This window comes from Diabrotica virgifera, chromosome 1 (assembly GCF_917563875.1).
Source record: "Diabrotica virgifera virgifera chromosome 1, PGI_DIABVI_V3a".
Classification (NCBI taxonomy): Eukaryota; Metazoa; Arthropoda; class Insecta; order Coleoptera; family Chrysomelidae; genus Diabrotica; species Diabrotica virgifera.
The window spans coordinates 50670310-50693361 of NC_065443.1; the positions used below are offsets into that span (position 1 = coordinate 50670310).

The 23052-nt window shown below is 34.6% G+C and overlaps 1 protein-coding gene across 1 annotated transcript in view; it reads left to right on the forward strand.

The window, feature by feature from the left end:
- The first annotated feature begins 15369 nt into the window (after positions 1 to 15369).
- Positions 15370 to 23052, forward strand: part of LOC114325549 (protein tramtrack, alpha isoform-like) — an 88061-nt gene continuing 80378 nt past the window's right edge. Inside the window, exon 1 of the mRNA XM_028273630.2 lies at positions 15370 to 16416. Within this exon, the coding sequence (XP_028129431.1) occupies positions 16129 to 16416 (288 nt within the window). The 5' untranslated portion in view covers positions 15370 to 16128. The remainder of the gene's footprint in view (positions 16417 to 23052) is intronic.

The window sequence follows — 23052 nt, forward strand, 5'->3', positions numbered from 1 at the left end:
GTATAATAAACGTTACTTACAAGGAAGTACTTTTAATTTTATTTTGTACAAACTTCTAATTAATAATATTTTCTTGTTCGACTCAAAAAATACTATAAATTTTACCAGAATTTCTACTTTAAAATTGTGTTTTCAAAAGCGGTAGTCCGAAAGTCGGATTACGCACGTCATCAATTGCGATGTTGCCTTTTTCTCTTCATGGCTTGTAAAGTAAAGGTGGCTATGTCACTTCGCTTTGAATGACACTCTCTCTATTTGGAATTGATGTTTTGTGCTTTGATGTGATGCATAAAATCATAAGATGCATCAAAGTAAATCTTTGGAAAGCGATCATAGACGTTACTTAAAATTGTTCGAAAGGAAATTGAATAATACCCTTATAAAAAGAAAGAAAAAAATAAATAAAAGTACATAAAAAGAAAAAGTACATATATAAGTAAAAAACCTTTTACTTCAATCTAAACCTTTTATTTAAAACGTATTTCTTACTTTTCATGTTTCAGTGTTAAAATAATCCCCGACAGACCTGCTGGATCCCGTGGACCAAAAAAGTTGATTAATACCAAGCTGAAAATTTGTCAAGAAAAAAATTTTCTAATAACAAAAGCCCAAAATAGAGAAGACTTTGCAGAAGTCATCGCCAACCTTCGCTAAGAAGACAGCACCCAAAGAAGAAGAAAATTTATTATTGCTGAAATAGCTTAACGGTGTCTAGTCGAACAAACTTTGATGTAAAAATCTGTTGATGTTCCAAACACTGGAACAGGGGAAGTTTTAATTGTTATGCGGATCGATACAAACTTTCGGCTCCAATGCTATTTAAATGGGATTCATTTTTTTCGAATCCTGAGAAAACTAATAAGTATTTTTGAAAAATTTAAACGCAGAATGAAAGATTACGATATTACCTAAGGTCGAAAGTCCCTGAAAACTTCTATAATGTTTATTTTAATAAGTTACAGGGGTGAAAAACTAAGAAAAAATGATAATCGTTGTTTTTGAACATCAGTTTCTTTCGTAAACTTAAAATCCTCTATTTATTTTTATTTAGCGTATGGCTTAAGTATATCACAGAATATATTTAGATTTATGCATTATACAATGCATCACAAACAGATGTCCAATTTTTTTATATATTCGATTGACCCTTCGGTTGCCATTACAAAGTCTATAGGGTCGCCTGTGTATGCTCTGCGTGGGCAGTCCTGAACAATGTGACTGATCGTCTGTCTTGCAGCGCCGCAGTCACAAGAAGGCGAGAGGAGTTTACCCCATCTGTGGAGGGGGTCGGCGCATCTTCCACAGTTTGTTCGAATTCGATTAAGGGCTGCCCAAATCTTACGGGGACGTTCAAATTCGCCAGGTTTCCCTATGATGTCCGGTAGACTATGGTAATGCGGATCTGTCCTACTTTCCCAATCTTCTCTCCATCGGGTATTTAAGTCAAAGTTGGATTGCTGCAGCGCTTGAGCAGATTGTAGAGGGGGTAACCTGGATCGGAGACGGTTTCCAAGAATATCGGGGATGTCGTTGTGGACTAGAAGCTGGCGAGTGTCCATTATTTTGTTATATTCTTTAACCAATGCATGTTCGCGGCGTAGGTTGGGTGGTGCTATATTACTAAGGGTAGGTAGCCACATTGTAGGGGTGGGCTTAATTGTGCCTGTTATCATACGCATAGTACGGTTTAGTTGGGTGTCGACCAGGTGGGTATGCCTGCTATTTAGCCACACTGGAGCACAGTATTCTGCCACCGGATATATCAGGCCAAGAGCAGAGGATCTTAATGTTGATGCTGTGGACCCCCATGTAGTGCCGCAGAGTTTCTGTATTATATTGTTGCGTGTTTTCAATTTTGCTGCTGTTTTCGTCAGGTGTTCTCTGAATGTGAGCGTTCTGTCTAGAGTAACCCCAAGGTATTTCGGGTATTTATTGTGTTTTAACAGCTTGTTATTAAAATACACTCGCAATTCTCTGTTTGCCAACTTGTTGTTTAGATGAAAAGCTGATACTTCAGTTTTTGTAGTACTTTGGCTGTAGTCTCCATTTCTTAAGGTATTCGCTGAGGATGGATAAGTCATTCGTGAGAGTGATTTCTGTAGTTTCTAAAGATTGGTGGCTTGTTGCAAGGGTCCAGTCGTCAGCATATCCAAACTTCCGAGATTCGGTTTCAGGCATGTCAGCAATATAGAGGCTGAAAAGTAAAGGGGCAAGGACAGAACCCTGTGGAAGACCATTGTTAAGTTTCATCTGTCTACTCGTCTCCTTTCCCATTATAACCTGGAAGGCTCTGTTGGTCAGCATGTTGTCAATGAGGTTAATTATCTTTCTGCAGGGGATAATGCGGGCCAGTTTATATATTAATCCCTGTCTCCAAACAGTATCATATGCTGCTGTTAGATCTATAAATACTGTTGCTGTCTTTTGTTTCTTTTGAAAACTAGCTTCTATAAAAGTTGTTAATGACAGCACTTGGTCCGTACAGCTTCGATGAGGGCGGAAGCCAGCTTGTTCAATGGGGACATTTTCTAGTATCCTGTGACTAATTCTGTTGAGGAGAAGCTTTTCTAATAGTTTATATACCATGCTGAGTAGAGCTATGGGGCGGTAGTTTTCTGGCTTATCGTTTGATTTGCCCGGTTTCGGAATTGCAATTATCTTTGTTCGCTTAAGTGAGAAAGGAATGTTACCTGACTGAAGTATATCATTAAAGAACATTGCAAGCCACTGTTTCGTGTATGCACCACTGTGTATCAAGAACTCTGGATGGATACCATCAAAGCCAGGTGCTTTACCTGATTTCATTTCTTTCAGCGCATGTGTGATTTCAGAAATAAGTATTCTTGCTGAATATTCGGAGTTCGTTCTGTTCATTTGTTTTAATGCCCTTAAGTCTCTTTTCACGTTGGTAGTATGTGTTCGATCTCGTGGAGCTCTGGATAGAGATACTATATGGGAGGCAACCTTGTTAGGAGACATTTTAGACTCTCTGGATTCCAGCTGGTTAGCTCCTCCAATTTTCCGCAACAAGGACCATGCCTGCCGGCTTGATTTTTTGAAGTCAAGGTTTTCGACAGTCTTTATCCATTTTTGGCGTCTAGCTGTATCGATGTTGTGTAAAAGCTCATCGGCTATTTCTCGGTCACCACTTTCGAGAAACTTCGTGTATAAGTCTTCGCATGTTTCAGTCCATCCAGGCACATATTCTTTGCGATACCCCCTAGGGATGGTTTTCTTGGCAGTGCTTATTACTGCGCCCACAAACCTCTCATAATGTTTGCTGGTTGGAGGGACCCAGCTCAAGGTTCGGTCTAGTTGTTCAGAGAACTTCTTCCAGTTTGCTTTTCTAAGATTCCACCTGGGTCGAGGATATGATCTAATTATTGGAATTGATATTCCGATGGTGATAAGCACCGGACGATGTTGAGTATGTGGGAAGTCTGCAAGGACACTTCTCGCAGTTGTTAGTGGTCTGTCATTGGTATCTTTTGAGACAAAACATAGGTCTGGGTTATATTCTTTTCTCCATGCAGCTGATTTAAATGTTCCTCTGTCTTTGGCATCAAAAACTAGGTATGTGTTTTGCTCTTCGGACCATTCTACTAGTGCCTCCCCATTTTCATCATTCGTGGTGTACTTCCACATTTCGTGGTGGCTGTTGAAGTCGCCAATGTATATAGTAGGATGTGGATGAGTCTTTAGCACTTCTGGGTTCCATGTAGTGGCTGGAGGTTTGTATATGTTAACTACGGTAATATCTCCAATCTTGGTGACTACTTCATGTATATTATTTTCATTGGAAGCAGAAAGTAGGAAACCATTTTCTATATTGCAGCGAATGTAGGTTGCGACGCCGTAATGTTTATCATAGGTGGCTCCCAGTAAATCGTAGCCAGGTATCTTTCCCCTTAAATCAAGCTGGACTTTGTCTTCAGTATGGGTCTCTTGTATGGCAACCAGGTCAATGTCGTTATCGTGTAGGAGTTTTTGCAACACTTGGCATTTTGCCTGGCTTATGCCCTCGATGTTAAGGTGACAGACTCGGATACACGGTCCGAGATCTCTAGTCAGTTGGTTCTGAGAAGAACCTTTATTTGTTCCCATCGTATGTTTACGTATAGATAAGATTTCTGTTTGTGATCTGTGATGTTGGCAGGATATTGTTTTTGTTTTTCGTTCGTCTGCCGCCAAATTTTTGCTAGTTCATTTAGCGTTACCCAGGGTGCACCACATGGAGGCGAACTAGCATTACACCCCAAAATCCTCTATGAGCACTGGTTACAGTCTGGTACTCAACACATTATAATTTTGTAAAAATTAAATAACGTACAAGCAATATATTCCATTTATAAAAAACAAACATAAAACTTTGCCACAAAAATCACGTCTGCCTGACAGCTGTTTGCTTTGTTTGGAAACCTTTTTCAGAGTAGCCAACATTGATTTGACGTCACGACTATCACCGTCCATATTTTTCAAATCGAACATTCGCTATCTTTGTCCTACAACGCACTCAGTCGAACAGAATGTTCCGACAAGATAGTGACAATTTTAGATATTTGACACGGCTTTAGAAATATTTTGAGTTGTTTATTAAAAAACATTAATAGTGTATTTGATTAATAATTGATTTAAGACGTGAAATTAATAAAAATTATTTATTGTTTATTAATTATGGAAGATCCCAAGTAGAGAATACACCAGGATATATTCTGCAATCCAAGTATTTTGTTGTTAAATATGTTCAACATTTAATCTAAAGCGTTCCATAGTAACAATATATTATTAAAAAAATCACTTTTCCTCATTTATCCATACGCCCGGTTTCATAATCGTTAAAGTGGACTTTAAATTTTAAGTTGGTACCTTTATCAATGGAATTGTTATGGGTAAATGTCAACCTTAAAGTGAACTTTAGTTAATGTTCACATTAAGTTGATTATGAAACCGGGCGTAAGTGTTAGTTTTGATTGCATAGTATATAAATTAATATAATCATTATAGGTTTGTTCCAACACAACGAAGAACCGTCATGTAACGACCAACATAACAATTTCATGTTCTTAGTAGATTCATAGAACATACTTTTCAGAAAAAGTATATACTAAGAATATGCGTAATTACCATTGCGAATGTGCAGAGCACATACTAAGTATATACTACATTACAGTACTTAAACGTTCTATGTATATACTTAGAATGTACTACCGCACTTCTTGTCAGTAAATACTAAGAATATACTTTTTCGAACATTCCAAGGACGTGCTATAAACCTTCTATTTATATACTTAGAACGTACTACCGCACATCTTTTTAGTTTATACTAAGAACGTACTTTTTAGAATATTCCAAGGAAGTGCTATAAACCTTCTATTTATACAGGGTGTAACAAAAATACAGGTCATAAATTTAATCACATATTTTGAGACCAAAAATAGTTTTATTGAACCTAACTTACCTTAGTACAAATGTGCATATAAAAAAAGTTACAACCCTTTGAAGTTACAAAATGAAAATCGATTTTTTCCAATATATCGAAAACTATTAGATATTTTTTATTGAAAATGGACATGTGGTATTCGTAATGCAGTAGCATCTTAAGAAAAAAATTATAGTAAAATTTGGACATCCCATAAAAATCTTATGGGGGTTTTGTTCCTTTAAACCCCCCAAACTTTTGTGTACGTTCCAATTAAATTATTATTGTAGTACCATTAGTTAAACACAATGTTTTTAAAACTTTTTTGGCTCTTAGTACTTTTTCGAAAAGTCAGTTTTTATCAAGATATTTTGAATATTTGTCAAATCCACCACATATTTGTATATGGTTAAGTACGATTATGAAGACTTGGTAATAATATGAAAATTTATGTATGATTTACATTTTTAGGTATATTTTGAACCATATTAAAAAAGAAGCCACATCTCGATAAAAGGTGCCTTCTCGAAAAAATACAAAGAGACAAAAAAGTTTTAAAAACACTGGGTATAACTAATGGCACCGCAGTAATATTTTAATTGGAACGTACACAAACATTTGGGCGGTTTAAAAAAACAAAACCCCCATAAAATTTTTATGTAAACGTATTAAAAAATAAGCCTCAACTCAATAAAAACTGCCTTATCGAAAAAATACTAAGAGGCAAAAAAGTTTTAAGAATATTGAATTTAACTAATGGTACCACAATAATAATTTAATTGAGACGTACACAAAAGTTTGAGGGGGTTTAAGGGAACAAAACCCCCATAAAATTTTTATGGGGTGCACAAATTTTACTATAATTTCTCTTTAAGATGTTCCTGCCATAAGAATGCCACATGTCTATTTTCAATAAGATATCTTTAATAGTTTTCGATATATTCGAAAAAATCGATTTTCATTTTGTAATTTCAAAGGGCTGTAACTTTTTTTATGTGCATATTTGTACTAAGGTAAATTAGGTTCATTCGAACTATTTTTGGTCCCAGAATATGTAATTTAATTTATGACCTGTATTTTTGTTACACCCATACTTAGAACGTACTACTGCACATCTTTGTATTAAAAGAATATATTTTTAAGGATATTCTAAGAAAGTGCTATCAAGTGCTATATTGCTCAGAAGTATGTAGGTACTGGTTCTACCAAATACCTATTACATTTACATATTTTAATGGCAAATGAGAATGTAGTTAATACCTACATTCTGCAATATTACTTAAAAAGTAAGTACATATTTATAAATTTTAGTCATCTATATAAACTATTATATTATAATATTTAGCTAAACTAAACTATGTATGAGTAACTTAAATTTATATACTTATATGTACTTACTTATATGTATTTATTAAATAATATTGAGTTACCAAAATAGATTATTACTAGTACTTTATTATCATTCGTCTTCATCCTTAACACTGCCACACTGCATAGATACATATTTTCGATTTCATATTTTACCGTTGTTTCCTACCCTGATCCATTCAGGTAAGAAATGGTCAGAATAAGACAAGACGGGGTTAGGGGGGATATGTATTGTGGAAGTGAAATAACACAACATCGGTGCACCGGTGAGCACTGGCGAAGCGTCCATGTAACCACTGTTACCAATGGTAACAGTTAAAAATCTTGTAATAAATATTATGACTGTTATGAAATAATTCCATTTATATTTCTTACCAGCAGAAATATTTGTTAATAGTGCCTAATTCAGTAAATAGCCAACTAGACGCACGAAAATATTGGCTAGATAATATGTGAATCCATTGCACGTTATTATATGCTGTTACCAATACTGGCAGTGGTAACGCAGGAGAAACCTCGCTATCGCTCGGGACTAGCTCGTTTCTGAAAAATTTGAAGGAGCGACGGCTCTGTCACAGTATATAGAGGTTCCACCTTTATACTGTGGCTCTGTTAGAGACGGCGCGCGGGCACGCTGTGTATATCAGTATTGTAACCATTTTGAGGATTGGTAACATTAGTTTAGTACCTATTACAGATTACAGTGTGAGTGCATTTAAACATGGAAGAGTGTTGCTACGTATTGCGTAATTGATCAACTACTTGAAAAGTTATTCTCCTTGTATATTTTTTTATATATAATTTTGAAGAAAAAAATGATATTGTTGAAAATGGAAGAATTAAAATATAAACAATAGTTTTCAAAATCTATTCTTTTTCCTACTTGTTCATTTTTTTGTTAATTTTATGGTAGAATAATATGTTTAGTTTGTTTATTATTTATTGTTATACCTGTTACATATACATAATTACATATTGTACATATAAACTGCGCGTCATAGAAAACGGGCACCCTAAAAAATGGGTAATTTTTGAGGTTGCTTATCTCCTAAACCTGTTGTCCGATTTAAGTGATTTTTTGAATATGTTATAGCCTTGTTCTTTGTTAATATCCCTGTAATAATATTTTTGCTAAACAGGTAAATTTTCATTGTATGCCCGGTGTAATAAATACTGAAATTAAAACTAAACTATAGCCTCAGGTTTTCTCAACATTTTGTTTTTTGAGTCATTCGCTTATGTTGGATAATACAAAAGTTAGGTACTTTAACAATTTAGCCATGTTCTTTTTCAGTACAGGGTGTTTCTAAACAAGTGCGACAAACTTTAAGGGGTAATTCTGCATTAAAAATAATGACAGTTTGCTTTATAAACGTATGTCCGCAAATGCTTCGTTTGCGAGATACGGGATGTTGAATTTTTTCTTACAAACTGACGATTTATTTATTGCTTTAAAACCGGTTGAGATATGCAAATGAAATTTGGTGGGTTTTAAGACGTAGTTATTGCACATTTTTGACATACAATTAAGAATTTGATATTCACCATTGGCGTGCATACGGGTAATATGATCGGTCATATTACCCATATGCACGCCAATAGTGAATATAAAATTCTTGAGTGCAAGTCAAAAAATGCTCAATAACTATCTCTTCAAACCTACCAAATTTCATTTGCATATCTCAACCGGTTTTAGGGCAATAAAATAAATCGTCAGTTTGTAAAAAACATTTAACATCCCGTAAAGTTTATAAAGCGAACGGTCATTATTTTTTCATGCAGAATTGCCCCTTAAAGTTTGTCGCACTTATTTACAAACAACCTACCTATACTGATGAAGAACATGACTAGTTGTTAAAGAACATAACTTTTGTAGTATCCAACATAAGAGAATGAGTCAAAAAACAGAATGTTCAGAAAACCTGAGGCTATAGTAGGGATTTCATTTCTGTATTTTATAAAGGCTAAAATATTCCACAGGGTGTTGCGAACTTTGAGAAAAAAACACAGTTTGATTCGTACACCCGGTATACAATGAAAATTTACCTGTTTAGCAAAAATATTATCACAAAGATATTGACAAAGAATAAGGCTATAACATATTCAAAAAATCACTTAAATCGGACAACAGGTTAAGGAGATACGCGACATCAAAAATGACCCATTTTTTAGGGTGCCCGTTTTCTATGACGGGCAGTGTAATTTGGGGAATAGTGATTTGTTTAATTTTATCCCACAGGATTGAAAACAAAAACTTATATTTGGGAGGTTCAAAATAAGTTTTTTTTTTAAATAAGATTTTTTTACATCTGGTTTGGTAACACTTTAGAAAAAGTCACGCGTCGTCACTGCCGGTGAGTGTTGCCAAACGGAGGGAAATTTCACTTTTTGCGGGAATTTTTAACATAAAAGGTGATAAGGGGAAAAGTTAACTCAAAAGGGAATTTTTGTTCCAGTCCAAATTATTGAATATTAAAAAAAATCAAAATATTTGAAAATAATTAAACATATCTTCTCAGATTTTGTAAACAGGAGGGAATTTTTTTATAAAAGTGGGAATTTTTAAGGTTGACGGAAAAAGCTTACTCGATGGTTGGCAACACCAAAGCCTTTGGTTGTGGATTTTGGCATGCTTTGGTTCTGGAATGGACCGTATCACAGCCTCCCGTATTGAATTGAATGTACCTAAATTCAAATTCCAACGATGTAAAAATACTCGTGATAGGGTGGGTTGTGATTGCGCGCAGCGGTCAAATACCTCCTGCGGTTCTCTCACTCTAATACCCGTAAGTTAGGTTTGGACCGAAGGGTTAGGTCTTCTTCCTTTCAGACCGCTGCGCGCAATTGCAATCTGCCCTCGTGATAAACTCGAAATGGTAAAGTTATTTCAATTATGAAAACGAATTTTTAATAATAAACGTTAATACCTACAATTAATGTTTAAACTTTTTTACCATACAAAAATTTTGAAATGAAATTCGTCCAATACTACCTACATACATAAATTTTATTAATTATTCTAAAATATAACGAAGTTGATAATCTATAAGGCTAATATTATACTTCCTATACATACATATTATTTTTAAGATATTTTAAAAGTATCTACACTTATAAGTGTGTGTTAAGAATATACTTATAAGTATGTGATAAGAATATTCGATAAAGGTATATTCTAAGAATAAACTTTTACGAATATTCCGAGTTACTACGTACACGAATGTACTCAGTATATTCGGTACGAGAATATACTTTAAAGTATATGCAAAGAACATGAAATTTAGAATTTTTTTTAAGGTACATGCTATGCTTGTACTAAAAAGAATATACTCTGACGAATGTTGGTAGTATATGCTTAGAACATGATACGAACAACATTGTTATGTGGGGATCACGTTACTATATAATTAACGTTCCATGGGTTCTATATGGGAACGAAATAATCATAGAGTTATATATTAGCATAGAGAGAGTGTCATTCAGAGCGAAGTGACGACACCATCTTTTGTATTTGGATTAATGCTGTTTCACTCTTACGCATAGTAAAGCTGCGAGAGTTGTCCTTCCCTTCCGTACCTATACTCACACTTAATGTCATCTTAGTTTCTCGATACAATGTGTTAGAAAGAGATGCCGCAAACCAGTCCACGAGATCTTGTCGTCAGGAAGCGTGGAAGGTAGACTCACTCTATGTTAATATATACCTCTATGGAAATAATACGTTCCATGGTACTGCGCAGGACGGCGATCGTTACAGGACGGTTCCTCGTTGTGTTGGAACAAACCCATATATAGTTAAAAAAAATATCACATTAATTAACTGAATTAATAATTTAGCGAGTGTACAAGTAACAGTGGTCCAAGAATATTCAAAAGTTATCTCTAAGTTAATGGTGACAATGTCATTGTCAAGTAATGTTTATATACTGTTATGATCTGCTTTCTATTCTTTCTTTCTGTGGTTTTACATTTCCCGTAAACAATCTGTTTCAAATAATATTCCTAAATAACTTTCACTTCACTTTTATTTACAAAAATGTTTTTAATATTCTTCATAGAAAAATTCATTAAGGAGAAACCATTTTGCGTTGAAAGCTAACTTCTAATAAATATTTACAAATCAATATACAGGGTGTATCAAATTTATGTGCCCGCGTTATATTAAAAACATTAAAAATGTTATTCTATCTTTGATTGATAAATTGAAACACAATAATACATATCCATACCACTGATAATTTTACTATACGTAATTTGCCGTGTAAAGAAAGAAAAAGTAGGGATATCCGTAAAGTATTTGCGCCTGCGCTCTTAATCCCATGTATTTTGTCGGACAGAGCTTCCAATTGATTTGTTACCCTTTCATTAAACTCTCCTGCAAAAATCAGACTGCTATTTACACCAATATAATTCCTGTCATATTATCCCGTAATACACATTAAAGTGAACTTTAGTTAATGTTCACTTTTTAAGTTGATTATGAAACCGGGCGTAACAATAATAGCAACCAAAAATTGAATTCATCAATCTCTCTACCCCAATGGATTTTTTCAGATATTTTTTTATACTACTTGTCACTTAAGCCCGATCAAAGAACACACAACTTTACGAGAACCTCAAAAAAATAAAGGAAGGATGAAAATTTGGGAATAGGTAGTTGAAATTGTCTGTTATTATATAAGAAAATGTTTACAATTCTACATCCCCTATCCCCTCCATTTTACAAAAATGGAGGGTAATACCCCCTTTTCGACAGTATAAATATACATTTAATATAAGTTGGAATTGGATAAAATGACTATAGTATTTTTACTACAAAAGCGATATTACGTAGGTCAAAATTTTTGACGTAAGAGAACTGTCAAAACATTAGAATGTGAATTTTCATTATTGCCATGTTTATTATAAACATGGATATAATGAAGAGTCACATTCTAATGTTTTGACAGTTCTCTTACGTCAAAAATTTTGACCTACGTAATATCGCTTTTGTAGTAAAAATACTATAATTCTAAGCAACTTTTGTTATATAGAGTTGTTTCACTAAGTCAATACTTTTCCAGTTATTTGCCAGTGAATATGTTCATTTTTAACAAAGAAAAACATGTTTTTGGACGGTTATTCGCAAATAACTCAAAAAGTAAGTATTTTATAAAAAATATTCTTAGCAGTAATAAAGATTATAAAGAAGTGAAAAAAATGGTGTATGCACGAAGTCTGTAGACCCAGTAGAAGCAGAGTTTTAGCTAATGAAAAGTAGGTTCTTTTTCGTCAAATTCCAAATCGAATATTTCAACGTGAAATAACCAAAGAACGGAGCACTTTTCGGGGAAAACTCATAACTTTTTTAAAGTGTTTAACAAAAGGTTTATTTTTGTTTTTTAAACTTCTAATATTAAAAGTAAGTAAGTTACGCCCAAAATATTGTTGGTTCTTTTTATTTTTTGGTAAAAAGAATTGCGAAAATCACCCCCTAATTAGCATCCCAAATAAAATTAATCGTTACCGCTTCACAAGTTACTTTGCTTATAATGTATTCTTTGTATGATCTGTAAGTTTCATCGGTTCAAAGTGCTCATTTTGGAAAAGGTTGTAGTTAAAATGGCTTGAACGAGTCACTAATCACGAGTGTATGCAAATTTTGAACAGCCATAGCATAACAAAAGCCCAGGAATAACAGAAATATCGGCCGAAATGATAAAATCAGGAGGAAAAAGACTACAGAAAGAGATATACGACCTGATAAAAAGAATATGGGAAGTAGAAAAAATGCCAGAAGAGTGGACCATAGCAAGGATATGCCCTATACATAAAAAAGGTGATAGAATGCTATGCGAGAACTACAGAGGCATCGCACTATTAGAAATAGTTTACAAAATCTTGGCACAAAGTATAAGAAAAAGGCTAAGTCAATATTCGGGAAAAATACTGGGAGAATACCAGGCAGGTTTTAGAAATAACAGATCAATGACTGACCAAATATTTGCCTTAAAAGAAATACAGACTACCTGTTACGAACATAAAACAGTACTAGTACAGACTTTAAGCAGGCTTATGATAAAGTAAATAGACAGCAGATGTACGAACTGATGAAAGAATTGGGATACCAAGTAAAATTGTCAGGATGGTAAAGATGACGATGGAAAACACAACAAACGAAATAGCTTGGAAAGGGTATACATCCAAAAAGTTTGAAACCAAGGAAGGATTACGACAAGGAGACCCACTATTAACAACGGCATTCAATCTAACATTGGAAGGAATAATCAGGAAAAACAGAATAAACATGCAAGAAAAGATATTTAAAAACGGCCACCAATACATAATATTTGCAGATGATCTGACGCTATTAGCAACAAGCAAAAAAGAACTACAAAAGTTAATGAAAAACATAATAACAGAAGCAAAAAAATTCGGACTTAAAATAAATGAAGAAAAGATAAAGTATATGATAATGATGGGAGAGATCAAAAAAGAAAAAAAGAACATCGTAGTACAAATAGATAGAGAAAAAACATACTCGTTCAAAAGAGCCAAAGAAATTATTTACCTGGGAGCCAAAATAGATGAAAATGGTCATGAAGAAGGGGAGATAAAGGCAATAATAGCTAAAGGAAATACAAAATATGGAACATTACGCACATTATTGAAATCCAAATACGTATCAAGAAAAACAAAAATAAGAATTTATAAGACTGTTATCAGACCTACAGTAACATACGCATGAGAAACATGGGTGCTCAAAAAGTCAGAAACAGACCTTTTAGAAAATGGAGGTGTGAAAATAGAAGGTCAGTGGAGAAGAAGAACCAATAAAGAATTGGAAGAACTATATCAAGAGCCAACGATCACGACGACGATCAAAGCACAGAGAATACGATACTTGCGGCACATCGAGAGAATGGGAAGTAAACGAATGCCAAAAATGGTACTCTCACGAAGACCAATACAAAAGAGGAGGAAAGGCAGGCCAAGGAAAAGATGGAAGGACAGTATGTATGGAGACTTGAAGAAAAGTAACATTGAGAGATGGAAAGAACTAGCATTGGACAGAAGGAGATGGAGGGAGGTGGTGAAGGAGTGTATAAAAAGACTGAAGTGTAATTAAATAAAAGTTTTATAAGTTATGTAAATTATATTAAGTTATTTATTATATTATATTATGTAATCAGAAATTTAAACATTTATCCCTAGGTCTACAAGGCCTGTTGTGCTTAATAAATAAATAAAATGCAAATTTTGAACAGCCATAGCATAACCAATTTTTGTCTAACAGGAAAACAAGAAATCCAAAATATTAGCAAAACGTACATTTTATTAGTCTTTAAGATTTTTGGTATTACTAATAATTTTTAAGTTATTTTGAAAAAAAATGGATTTTTTTTCAAAATTAAAAAAAAATATTTTAAAACCAAATTTTTTCAAAAATGAACCAAATGAACCAATGAAACTTATAGATCACATAAATAATACATGAGTAAAGTAGCCTGTAAAGCGGTAACGATTAATTTTATTTGGATGCTAATTAGGGGGTGATATTCGCGATTCTTTTTACCAAAAAATAAAAGGGACCAACAATATTTTGAGCGTAACTCACTTACTTTTAGAAGTTAAAAAAAAACCAAAAATATACCTTTTTTAACACTTTAAAAACGTTATCATTAGTTTTCCCCAAAAAGTGCTCCGTTATTTGGTTATTTTACGTTGAAATATGTGATTTGAAATTTGACGAAGGACTTACTTTTCATTAGCTACAACTCTGCTCTTACTAAGTCTACAGACTTCATGCATACACCATTTTTTTTCACTTTTTTATAAGCTATATTTTTGCTAAGAATATTTTTTTTTATAAAATACTTACTTTTTGAGGTATTTACGAAAAAACCGTCCAAAAATATGTTTTTCTTTGTTAAAAATGAACATATTCACTGGCAAATAACTCAAAAAGTATGACTTAGTGAAAAAACTTTACAGAACAAAAGTTGATTAGAATTAGTCATTTTCTCCATTTCCGGACTTATTTTGAATGTATTTTACCCCCGTGAAGGGGTATTCCCCTCCATTTTTGTAAAATGGAGGGGATGTATAATTGTAAACTTTTTCTTATATAATAATAGACAATTTCAACTACCTATTCCCAAATTTTCATCCTTCCTTTATTTTTTTTTGTCAAATTTCGGGCTAACTACTGCTATGGTGCTCTTAATTTCTTTGAAAAATAATACTAAAAAAGTCTAAAAAATTTTCCATTGCGCCATCTATTATGAGGTAGGAAAATTTTTATACTTTGTGATTTCCAATAAGGTAGTTTACGGTTTTTACTGACTTTTGTCATTACATCAGTATTTTCTATCTCCCTCTGAATGTTTTTTTCGAAAATCAAAGAGAGAGAGACAAACAGCAAATGTTGCATGAACGAATTTGGTTTTAATTGTTATTTTAAATGATAAAACGCCAAATAAAAATTAAAATAATATCAAAGAACTGATGATGACTAATTTGAATACCGATGAAAGCTTTTGATTCGTCATAATGTATTTATCTCATAATGAATTCCAAAGTTTTGTTTGACTTTGAAATGCGACGCGATCATTGAACTTGATTTTCTGTTTCTTTTCCTAGGATCAAAAAATCTCACAAGTTTATAAAAATAAATATGAAGAAAGGCCTAATTATCATTGGTACAGTCGGTGTAACTAGTAAAAATTTTGACCCGGTTTTGAGTTTGCGTTATATTGTCTATTCATTGCCTATCCGATGCCGTTAGCTTAGCCTAAAAAGATAGTTGTTTCTTGAAAGCCTGTGTCGGCCACTTTTATTAAAAGTGGAGGAAATGTGGGAAAATATTGAATATTTTTTAAGTGCATTTTTTTAAGACGAACATTATTGATTCGGCCCAAAGGCTTGGCCCGGCTAATATACGGACTATACATGGTTTATAGGGATCTTACGTGGTTTCTATTGGTTCACTGACTCATAAAAGACATAGGGACACATTTTTTATTGGAATTTTCCAAATGACTGAACATTTACATACGCGTCTACAATTTTTGAGAAAAGGTCATCTGAGCGTTGAAGTGATATTGTTATGAATTACTATGAAAGTTACGATTTATAGGTGTGTACGGTGGTTAGTGAAATGTTGTCGTTTTTTAAAATGCGAACTATGAAATTATTAAAAAGAATCTGAGAAGACTGCAAGTATTATCGATTTTTTTTTTTTCGTTTTCGAGTCATTTTCAATGTGTTTTTTAAAAATACCTTTAAAATTCATGTTGTAAAAACAAATAAATAACGTAACAATTGTTTGTTTGCAAAACATAACCAAGAAAATCGTGAAAATGTTACCTCAACAATATTGTTTGCGATGGAGATACCATCATTCGAATCTACAAACAATGTTTTCTCAACTTTTGGAACGCGAAGCATTCTGTGATGTTACTTTAGCATGTGAAGGGAGAACAATAAAAGCCCACAAAATTGTTTTATCAGCTTGTAGTACATATTTTGAAACCATCTTATCCCAGTATGAAGAAAAGGACCCAATACTTATCATGAAAGATGTAAAATACATAGATATTAAATGTTTAGTAGAATTTATGTATAAAGGAGAGATCAATGTTGAACATGTAAGTATACCTACATCTTCCATATTTTGATTCTAAAGCAGGTGTCTGTATGAAAGACCAAAATAGAAACATGACTACTCCTCCATAGTCATCTTTCTTTAACAAAGTATGAATTTAGTTTATGATTTTTAGTTCTAGTCACATTTATTTAAAATTTAAGTAATAGCCTTAATAAAATTTATTCTTTCTCTATTTTAATAAAAATTGTGTCTATTGTTCCGAAGTAGAGAGAAAATCTGCTTCATATTTTTATACTTTTGCATAAAGGCTGTCTTCAATGTAGCTCAAATAATATTTAAACATTAATTAAATACATAATATGTACAAGAAATGCACTAAGCACGGAACACCTTAAAAGTGGGACATGTTAGATATCTCGAATTTCCTAAACCTGTTGTCCGATTTGAGTGATTTTTTAGTATGTTAATAGCCTCATTATTTAAGAAAATCGATGTATGTAGTAATATTGTTGCTAGACAGGTAAATGTCATTTTATACCTGGTGTAACATTCATACTGTCCTTTTTCCTTAAAATTCGGAACACCTTGTGGAATATTCTAGCACATATAAAAATATTTAAATTAAGGAAAACTCAATTGTAGCCCTAGGCTTTATTAACATTTTCTTTTTTGATTCATTTGCTTATGTTGAATAATAAAAAAGTTAGGTACTTTAACATCTAGCGATGTTTTTCATCAATAAATCCTCATTTTCTGCAAGCAAGCAAGCATAGTGATTTAACCCAGCCTGAGAGACTTGCTCACCCCTAGAGAATGACATTCGGGTGATACAATTCATTGGGGCGAGGAGGATTAACTCCTATAAGCAGGAATCACTCCACCCCGCTTCAATGCTCCAGACCATCTACTTACCCCCCGATAGCACTCTGATGCGCTATAGGGGCTCTCAATCAGCCAAGTGCTTATCATATGGGAGTCTTGGGTACACGGACTCCCATATGAAATCCTACCCCGATCAATGCAGGCCAGCGTGAGGCGCTCTATTCCCGCTATCTCTAGTGACTTATCTTCGATCTGTTTTGCTTGCTCGGGCGCCGAGTCCCCGCTCTGGGCTATGTCCAGTTCGACGACTCGGCGCTCGAGGATGTGGGCCCCTCATGCCCGTTTTTTGGGTTTTGTTACTAATATTTTTTTGTGGCTTTCGCCTATTGTTAATATTTTATTGATTTGTTTAGTGGCTGAAGCCGTTTTGAAGTTTTTTTTTTTTTTGTATATTTTTTTTGAGGGATGTCTGAAAATTATAAAAATCAACATTAATAAATATAATGAGATGCCAAAGGTGAGCAAGTTGTCTTCTTTTGATAGAGCTACGATTATCTAGCCTTTATTATATATTTACTAATATTTGTTGTTTGGGTCTCCTATGTTTCCATCTATGGTACACATCATACCTTAATATCTCTTGCAAGATCCGGTTTGGGTGGTCTTCTAGCTCAGCAAATTTTGTTCTGGCTTTTTCCTCCATAATATCCAGTACTCTTATTTGTTTTAGGTCTCGAAATAAGAACCGTTCGGCGACGTATCTGGGCACGTTTGCAGCTTCTCTGAGGCAGTTGTGTGCCGCTTGTATCTTCTTTTTGTTACTTTGACTTATGTGACCCCATGCAAGAGATGCGTATGTAATTATTGGCAGTATAATGCTATTTATCAGTCTTAATTTTGTTTTCATAGCTAATTTGCTTCTTCTTCCTGTGAGTCCTCTTATTGCCGATCTGGCCGCTGCTGTTTTCTGGACTGTTGCGTTGACATGTGATGTTGCCATTCGATGGGTCTGTCTTGCAATGTTAGCTGTTCTTCTGGGTTATCTCTTCTCTTTTTGAAGATAACCGCTTGGGTCTTATCTGGATTTATTGCTATTTTCCATTGGATACTCCATTCTTCTATTGTATCCAATGCTGTCTGTAGATTTCTTACAGCTATATCTAGCGTCTTATATATTTATGTGTTTTGCAGCAATTGCAGTGTCGTCTGCATAAAGGCTGATCAATGTTCCGGGTGTTCTTGGAACATCTGCTGTATATATGCTATACAGAAGGGGTGATAAAACTGCCCCCTGTGGTACTCCAGCTTCTGGCATTCCGTGTTCTGGTCCTATCCGGATCCTGAACTTCCGGTCGCTTAGGTACGAGGAGATGAGTTTTGTCATGGCCCCGCTGTATCCATAATCTCTCATTTTGTATGTCAGTCCTTCATGCCACACTCTATCAAAGGCTTTGCTTACATCCAGAAAGGCTGCTCCCGTATATTGTTGGTCATTGAATCCAGCTACTATATATTCGGTAAGTCTTAATATTTGAAGTTCGCTGGAATGTTGAGCTCTGAATCCAAACTGTGATTCTGGGATTATGCCTAGCCTGTCTGTCTCTGATTGGAGCCTGGTTTGGATAACCCGCTCCACTATCTTACTGACTGCTGGAAGTAAGCTAATCGGCCTGTAATTTTGAGGAAATATGTGGTTCTTTCCTGGCTTGGGTATCATAATTACATGGGCTTCCTTCCATCGATTTGGGAAGAGCCTGTATCTTAGTATTGCGTTTGTTATATTTGTCAAATACACAACTGCTTTCGAGGGAAGATACTTCAGAGCTCTGTTAGTGATTTCATCTGGACCAGGTGCTTTCTTTGGTGAACTTTTTCGAATCAGTTCACTTATTTCTCTTGGTGATGTGGGATTTATTATTTCTTCTTGTTCTTCGGGCGTTTCTAGTTCTGTTTCTTCGACTTCTTCGATAAAGTCTATATCTTTGTCTTGGTGATAATTCAGTGTACACTCTCTTTCAAGTGTCCTTCTCATCACCTCGGCTTTATCTTCTTCTGTGTAGACGATCCCATTTTCTCCATGTAGTGGGGGAATGGGTTTTCTATCGTTTCTTAAAGTTCTTTGGAGCCTCCATATTTCTTGCATATTTTGGCTCCTTTCCTCCATTTCTTTTATGTAGTTTTCCCACTTTTGGCTTCTATGGTCTATTAGTGCCTGTTTGACTTGTCGATTCAGTCGATTTGCCCTATTTTTATCTTCCTGGTTTCTTGTTCTTCTGGCTCTCTTTTTGGCTCTGTTCTTTTCCCTTATCATTTCTTTTATTTCCTGATTTATGTCTCTAAATCTTTCCATATGAATTTCATATTCTTCTTCAGTAGTGCTATTTCTTAGTGCTTCTTTTATGATGTTTTCGAGCTCTAGGACTTTTTCCTCTATTTCTTGTGGATTGTCAATTGTAGGAATGTTTCCAATTCCTATGCTCACTAGGCGTTTGAAGTTAGACCACTTGGTTTTCTTTCTTTTCTTTGTTGTTTTGTTATCTTCTTCCCATGTACCTATTTCTATGAGTATGGGGTTGTGGTCTGCTGATCCTTCGTTTAAGGTTCGGATGTCTGTTTGTAGTCCTAGGCTTTTGGCCTCTACTATATCTAAATGGGTTGGTAGAGCATTTCCAGGAAAGTATGTTGGTTCGACGGGCCCAATCACCATGGTGTCTTCGTTGTTCACTAGATAATTATTCAGTATTCTACCGTTTCTGTTTGTAGCTCTATCGTTCCAGTTAGGGGATCGGGCGTTTAGGTCTCCTATTATTATGGACGGTTCTTTGGCGTTCAGGAACGTAATCAGGTCGTCGTCATTTAAAGGATCTGTTGGCCTTACATATGCTGAAGTGATCCTTATTTCACCTTGTCTCATCTGGACTTTTATTCTTGTTGCTTCCATAGTGTTTAGTGGTGGCGTATGTTGTAATGTATGATTTATTCCTTTTCTCACTAGGATAGCAGTTCCTCCTGAATTTGCTCTGTGGTCGTTCCTGTAGATGTCGTATCCTAGAAACTTGATATTGATGGTATGAGTTAGTTTAGTTTCTTGCAATGCTACGACATCCATTTCATATCTATTTATTAATTCGTCCAGCACGTTTGTATTAGTTCTTATGCCGCCTGAATTCCAGGAGCGTATCTTCAGGTATCCCCTAGTTTCGTGCCTTAGTTCAGTGCTATTTTTACATTTTTAATCGCTTCACTTACCGTTTTTATGACTAGCTCTTCTATCATCGTGGCCAGTCCTTTTTGTTGTTCTTTTGAAATTAATATGGTCGAATCTGTTGTTGGGTTTTGTGTTGGTTTGGTGATTTGGGCGTACGATTGCCCATTGTTTCTTTTAGGCTGATGTGTTCTGTTTTCTGTTATTATTTGTCTGGGTCTTCCCCAGGCAGGTATCTTTGGGCATCCTCTATAACTTGCCGGGTGTTGCCCTTGGCAATTAGCACATTTTGCTTTATGTTCTGCTGGAATTTGGCAGAATTTACTCTTGTGATTTTCTCCGCACTTTACGCACCTAGCGTCTTTGAAGCATGCATTTTGGGCGTGGTGGAAGCCCTGGCAATTAAAACATTGAGTTGGTCCGTTGCTCTTTCTTAGATCTTCTATTACTACTCTCATGTACCGGGTGGCCAACTAAGAACGGCCGTCGGCTATATCTCAGAAACGGATTATGTCAGAGCTTCGGGATAAAAAATTTTATGACAAAAGTGACCTCGAGAAAAGCCTGGAAATTATTTTTAGAATTGTAGGTCTACCGCTAGATGGCGCAATTTAAACAGAAAAATTTAAAAAGGAAAATTTGACAAAATTTTACCAATTAACAGGCATTCAAAATACGATCATCTTATTCTTCATAAAATTATGCGTATATTTTGTAATACAAGTTTTGGTCAATCTTTTAAAATAAGAGGTAGGGGAGAGTGGGAACCTTGTTACGGAAAAGTGCTTGTAAGTCCGGTTCTGCTTAACCGATCTTTACAAATTTGGTCTTGTTGTAAACAGCTCTTTACTGGCAATGTAGGAGTTATAATGTCGAAGCAACCTAATATGTTTGGTACCTGCTAGAGGGCGCTATTTAATTTTTATTTTAAATCTAGTTTTCCTTGAAAAATATTAAATAGAAACATACCGTTTTATTATCAGATTATAAAAGAAGAATAAATTAGCAATAAAATACCGAAAACAGCATGTCGATATCTTCTTCCAATCCGGAGATATCTTAAAAAACGTGTTAAATGGGAGAAACTTTTATGCATATTCTAATTTCGACTTATTATGTTACTATATTATTAGGTAAGTAGGTATATTGTACCACCATTTATCTTATGAATCAAGGACTGATGAAAAGTATTAGGAAACTATTACCTAAGTCGATTAATCAGTAACAGTCAAATTATTACACTTCAGTAATAAGTATAAAATAAATTGCCCTTTACATACCTACAAGCAAGGCTATGATTAACAAATGAATATCGCTTCTAATGTCAAAACTTTTAATGGCGTTGTAATTGTGTCTATTGTTTATGTTGTTACCTTTTTAATTAATTACATTCGTTAATATAAATATAAAAATATGATTATTACAAATGAAGAAGCTTTTGACATGTTGGCAGTTTATTTTGAATGTATGAGAAATGCCACTGTTGCTGCTAGAGTATATGCACAGCAGTATCCCAACAGACGACATCACGGTAGACGAGTTTTTATTCGAATCGCACAACGTTTACGTACGACAGGAAGTGTGCATTTACCTTTGCATCGAAGACGTCGTATAGGTCGCACTGAGGAAAATGTAATAAACGTTTTAGCGTTTATAAATGTAAACCCCCATTTAAGCACAAGAGCTATCGCCAGAAGTTTGGGAATAAGTCGAACCACTGTCCAAAATATTTTAAGAGACCACAGGTAACTTTAGTAAATCATATTCGTTTACTTTATTCGCAATTAGAATACGCCATAATTTTTATAGTTCATCCAATATTTGAATGATAGTTTGTAAATATTTATATTTTCCACATTTTGCAAAATTTTAATTATCTCAAAATTTACTATTTTAGATTGCATCCATATCACCTTGTCCTACACCAACATTTAAATGCTGAAGATTTCGATACCAGGCTGGATTATTGTAACTGGCTACTAAATATGATAGACGACAACCCCGAATTACTTTCAAGTATTATGTGGTCAGATGAGGCTACATTTCGTAGTGATGGCCATGTAAATCGCCATAATATGCATTACTGGTCTGAAACGAATCCCCATTGGATGCAGGAGGTTCGGCATCAGGGTCGTTGGTCTGTTAATGTATGGTGCGGTATTCTAGGTGGACAAATAATTGGACCATATTTTTTTAATGAAAATTTGAATGGAGAAAATTATTTAGATTTTCTAATGAACCAATTGCCACTACTTTTAGAAGACGTACCATTAGCAACTCGTCGAGACATGATTTTTCAGCATGATGGGTGCCCAGCACATTACTATAGAGGTGTTCGGAATTTCTTAGACCAAACCTATCCTGATAGGTGGATAGGACGTGGAAGCCTATTTGCTTGGCCAGCAAGGTCCCCCGACCTAACGTGTTTGGATTTTTATTTGTGGGGAAGAATAAAAGAGATAGTTTTTATTAATAGACCTACGACAAGGGATAATATGATTCAAAGAATACGAGATGCAATACAAAGCATCCCAGTAGCAGAAATTGAAGCTTCCGTTTTATCCACTCGTCGGAGACTTTTGTCTTGTATTGCAAATGATGGACAACATTTTGAGCACCTTGGGCGCCATTAGTCTTAGTTTTTTCTCA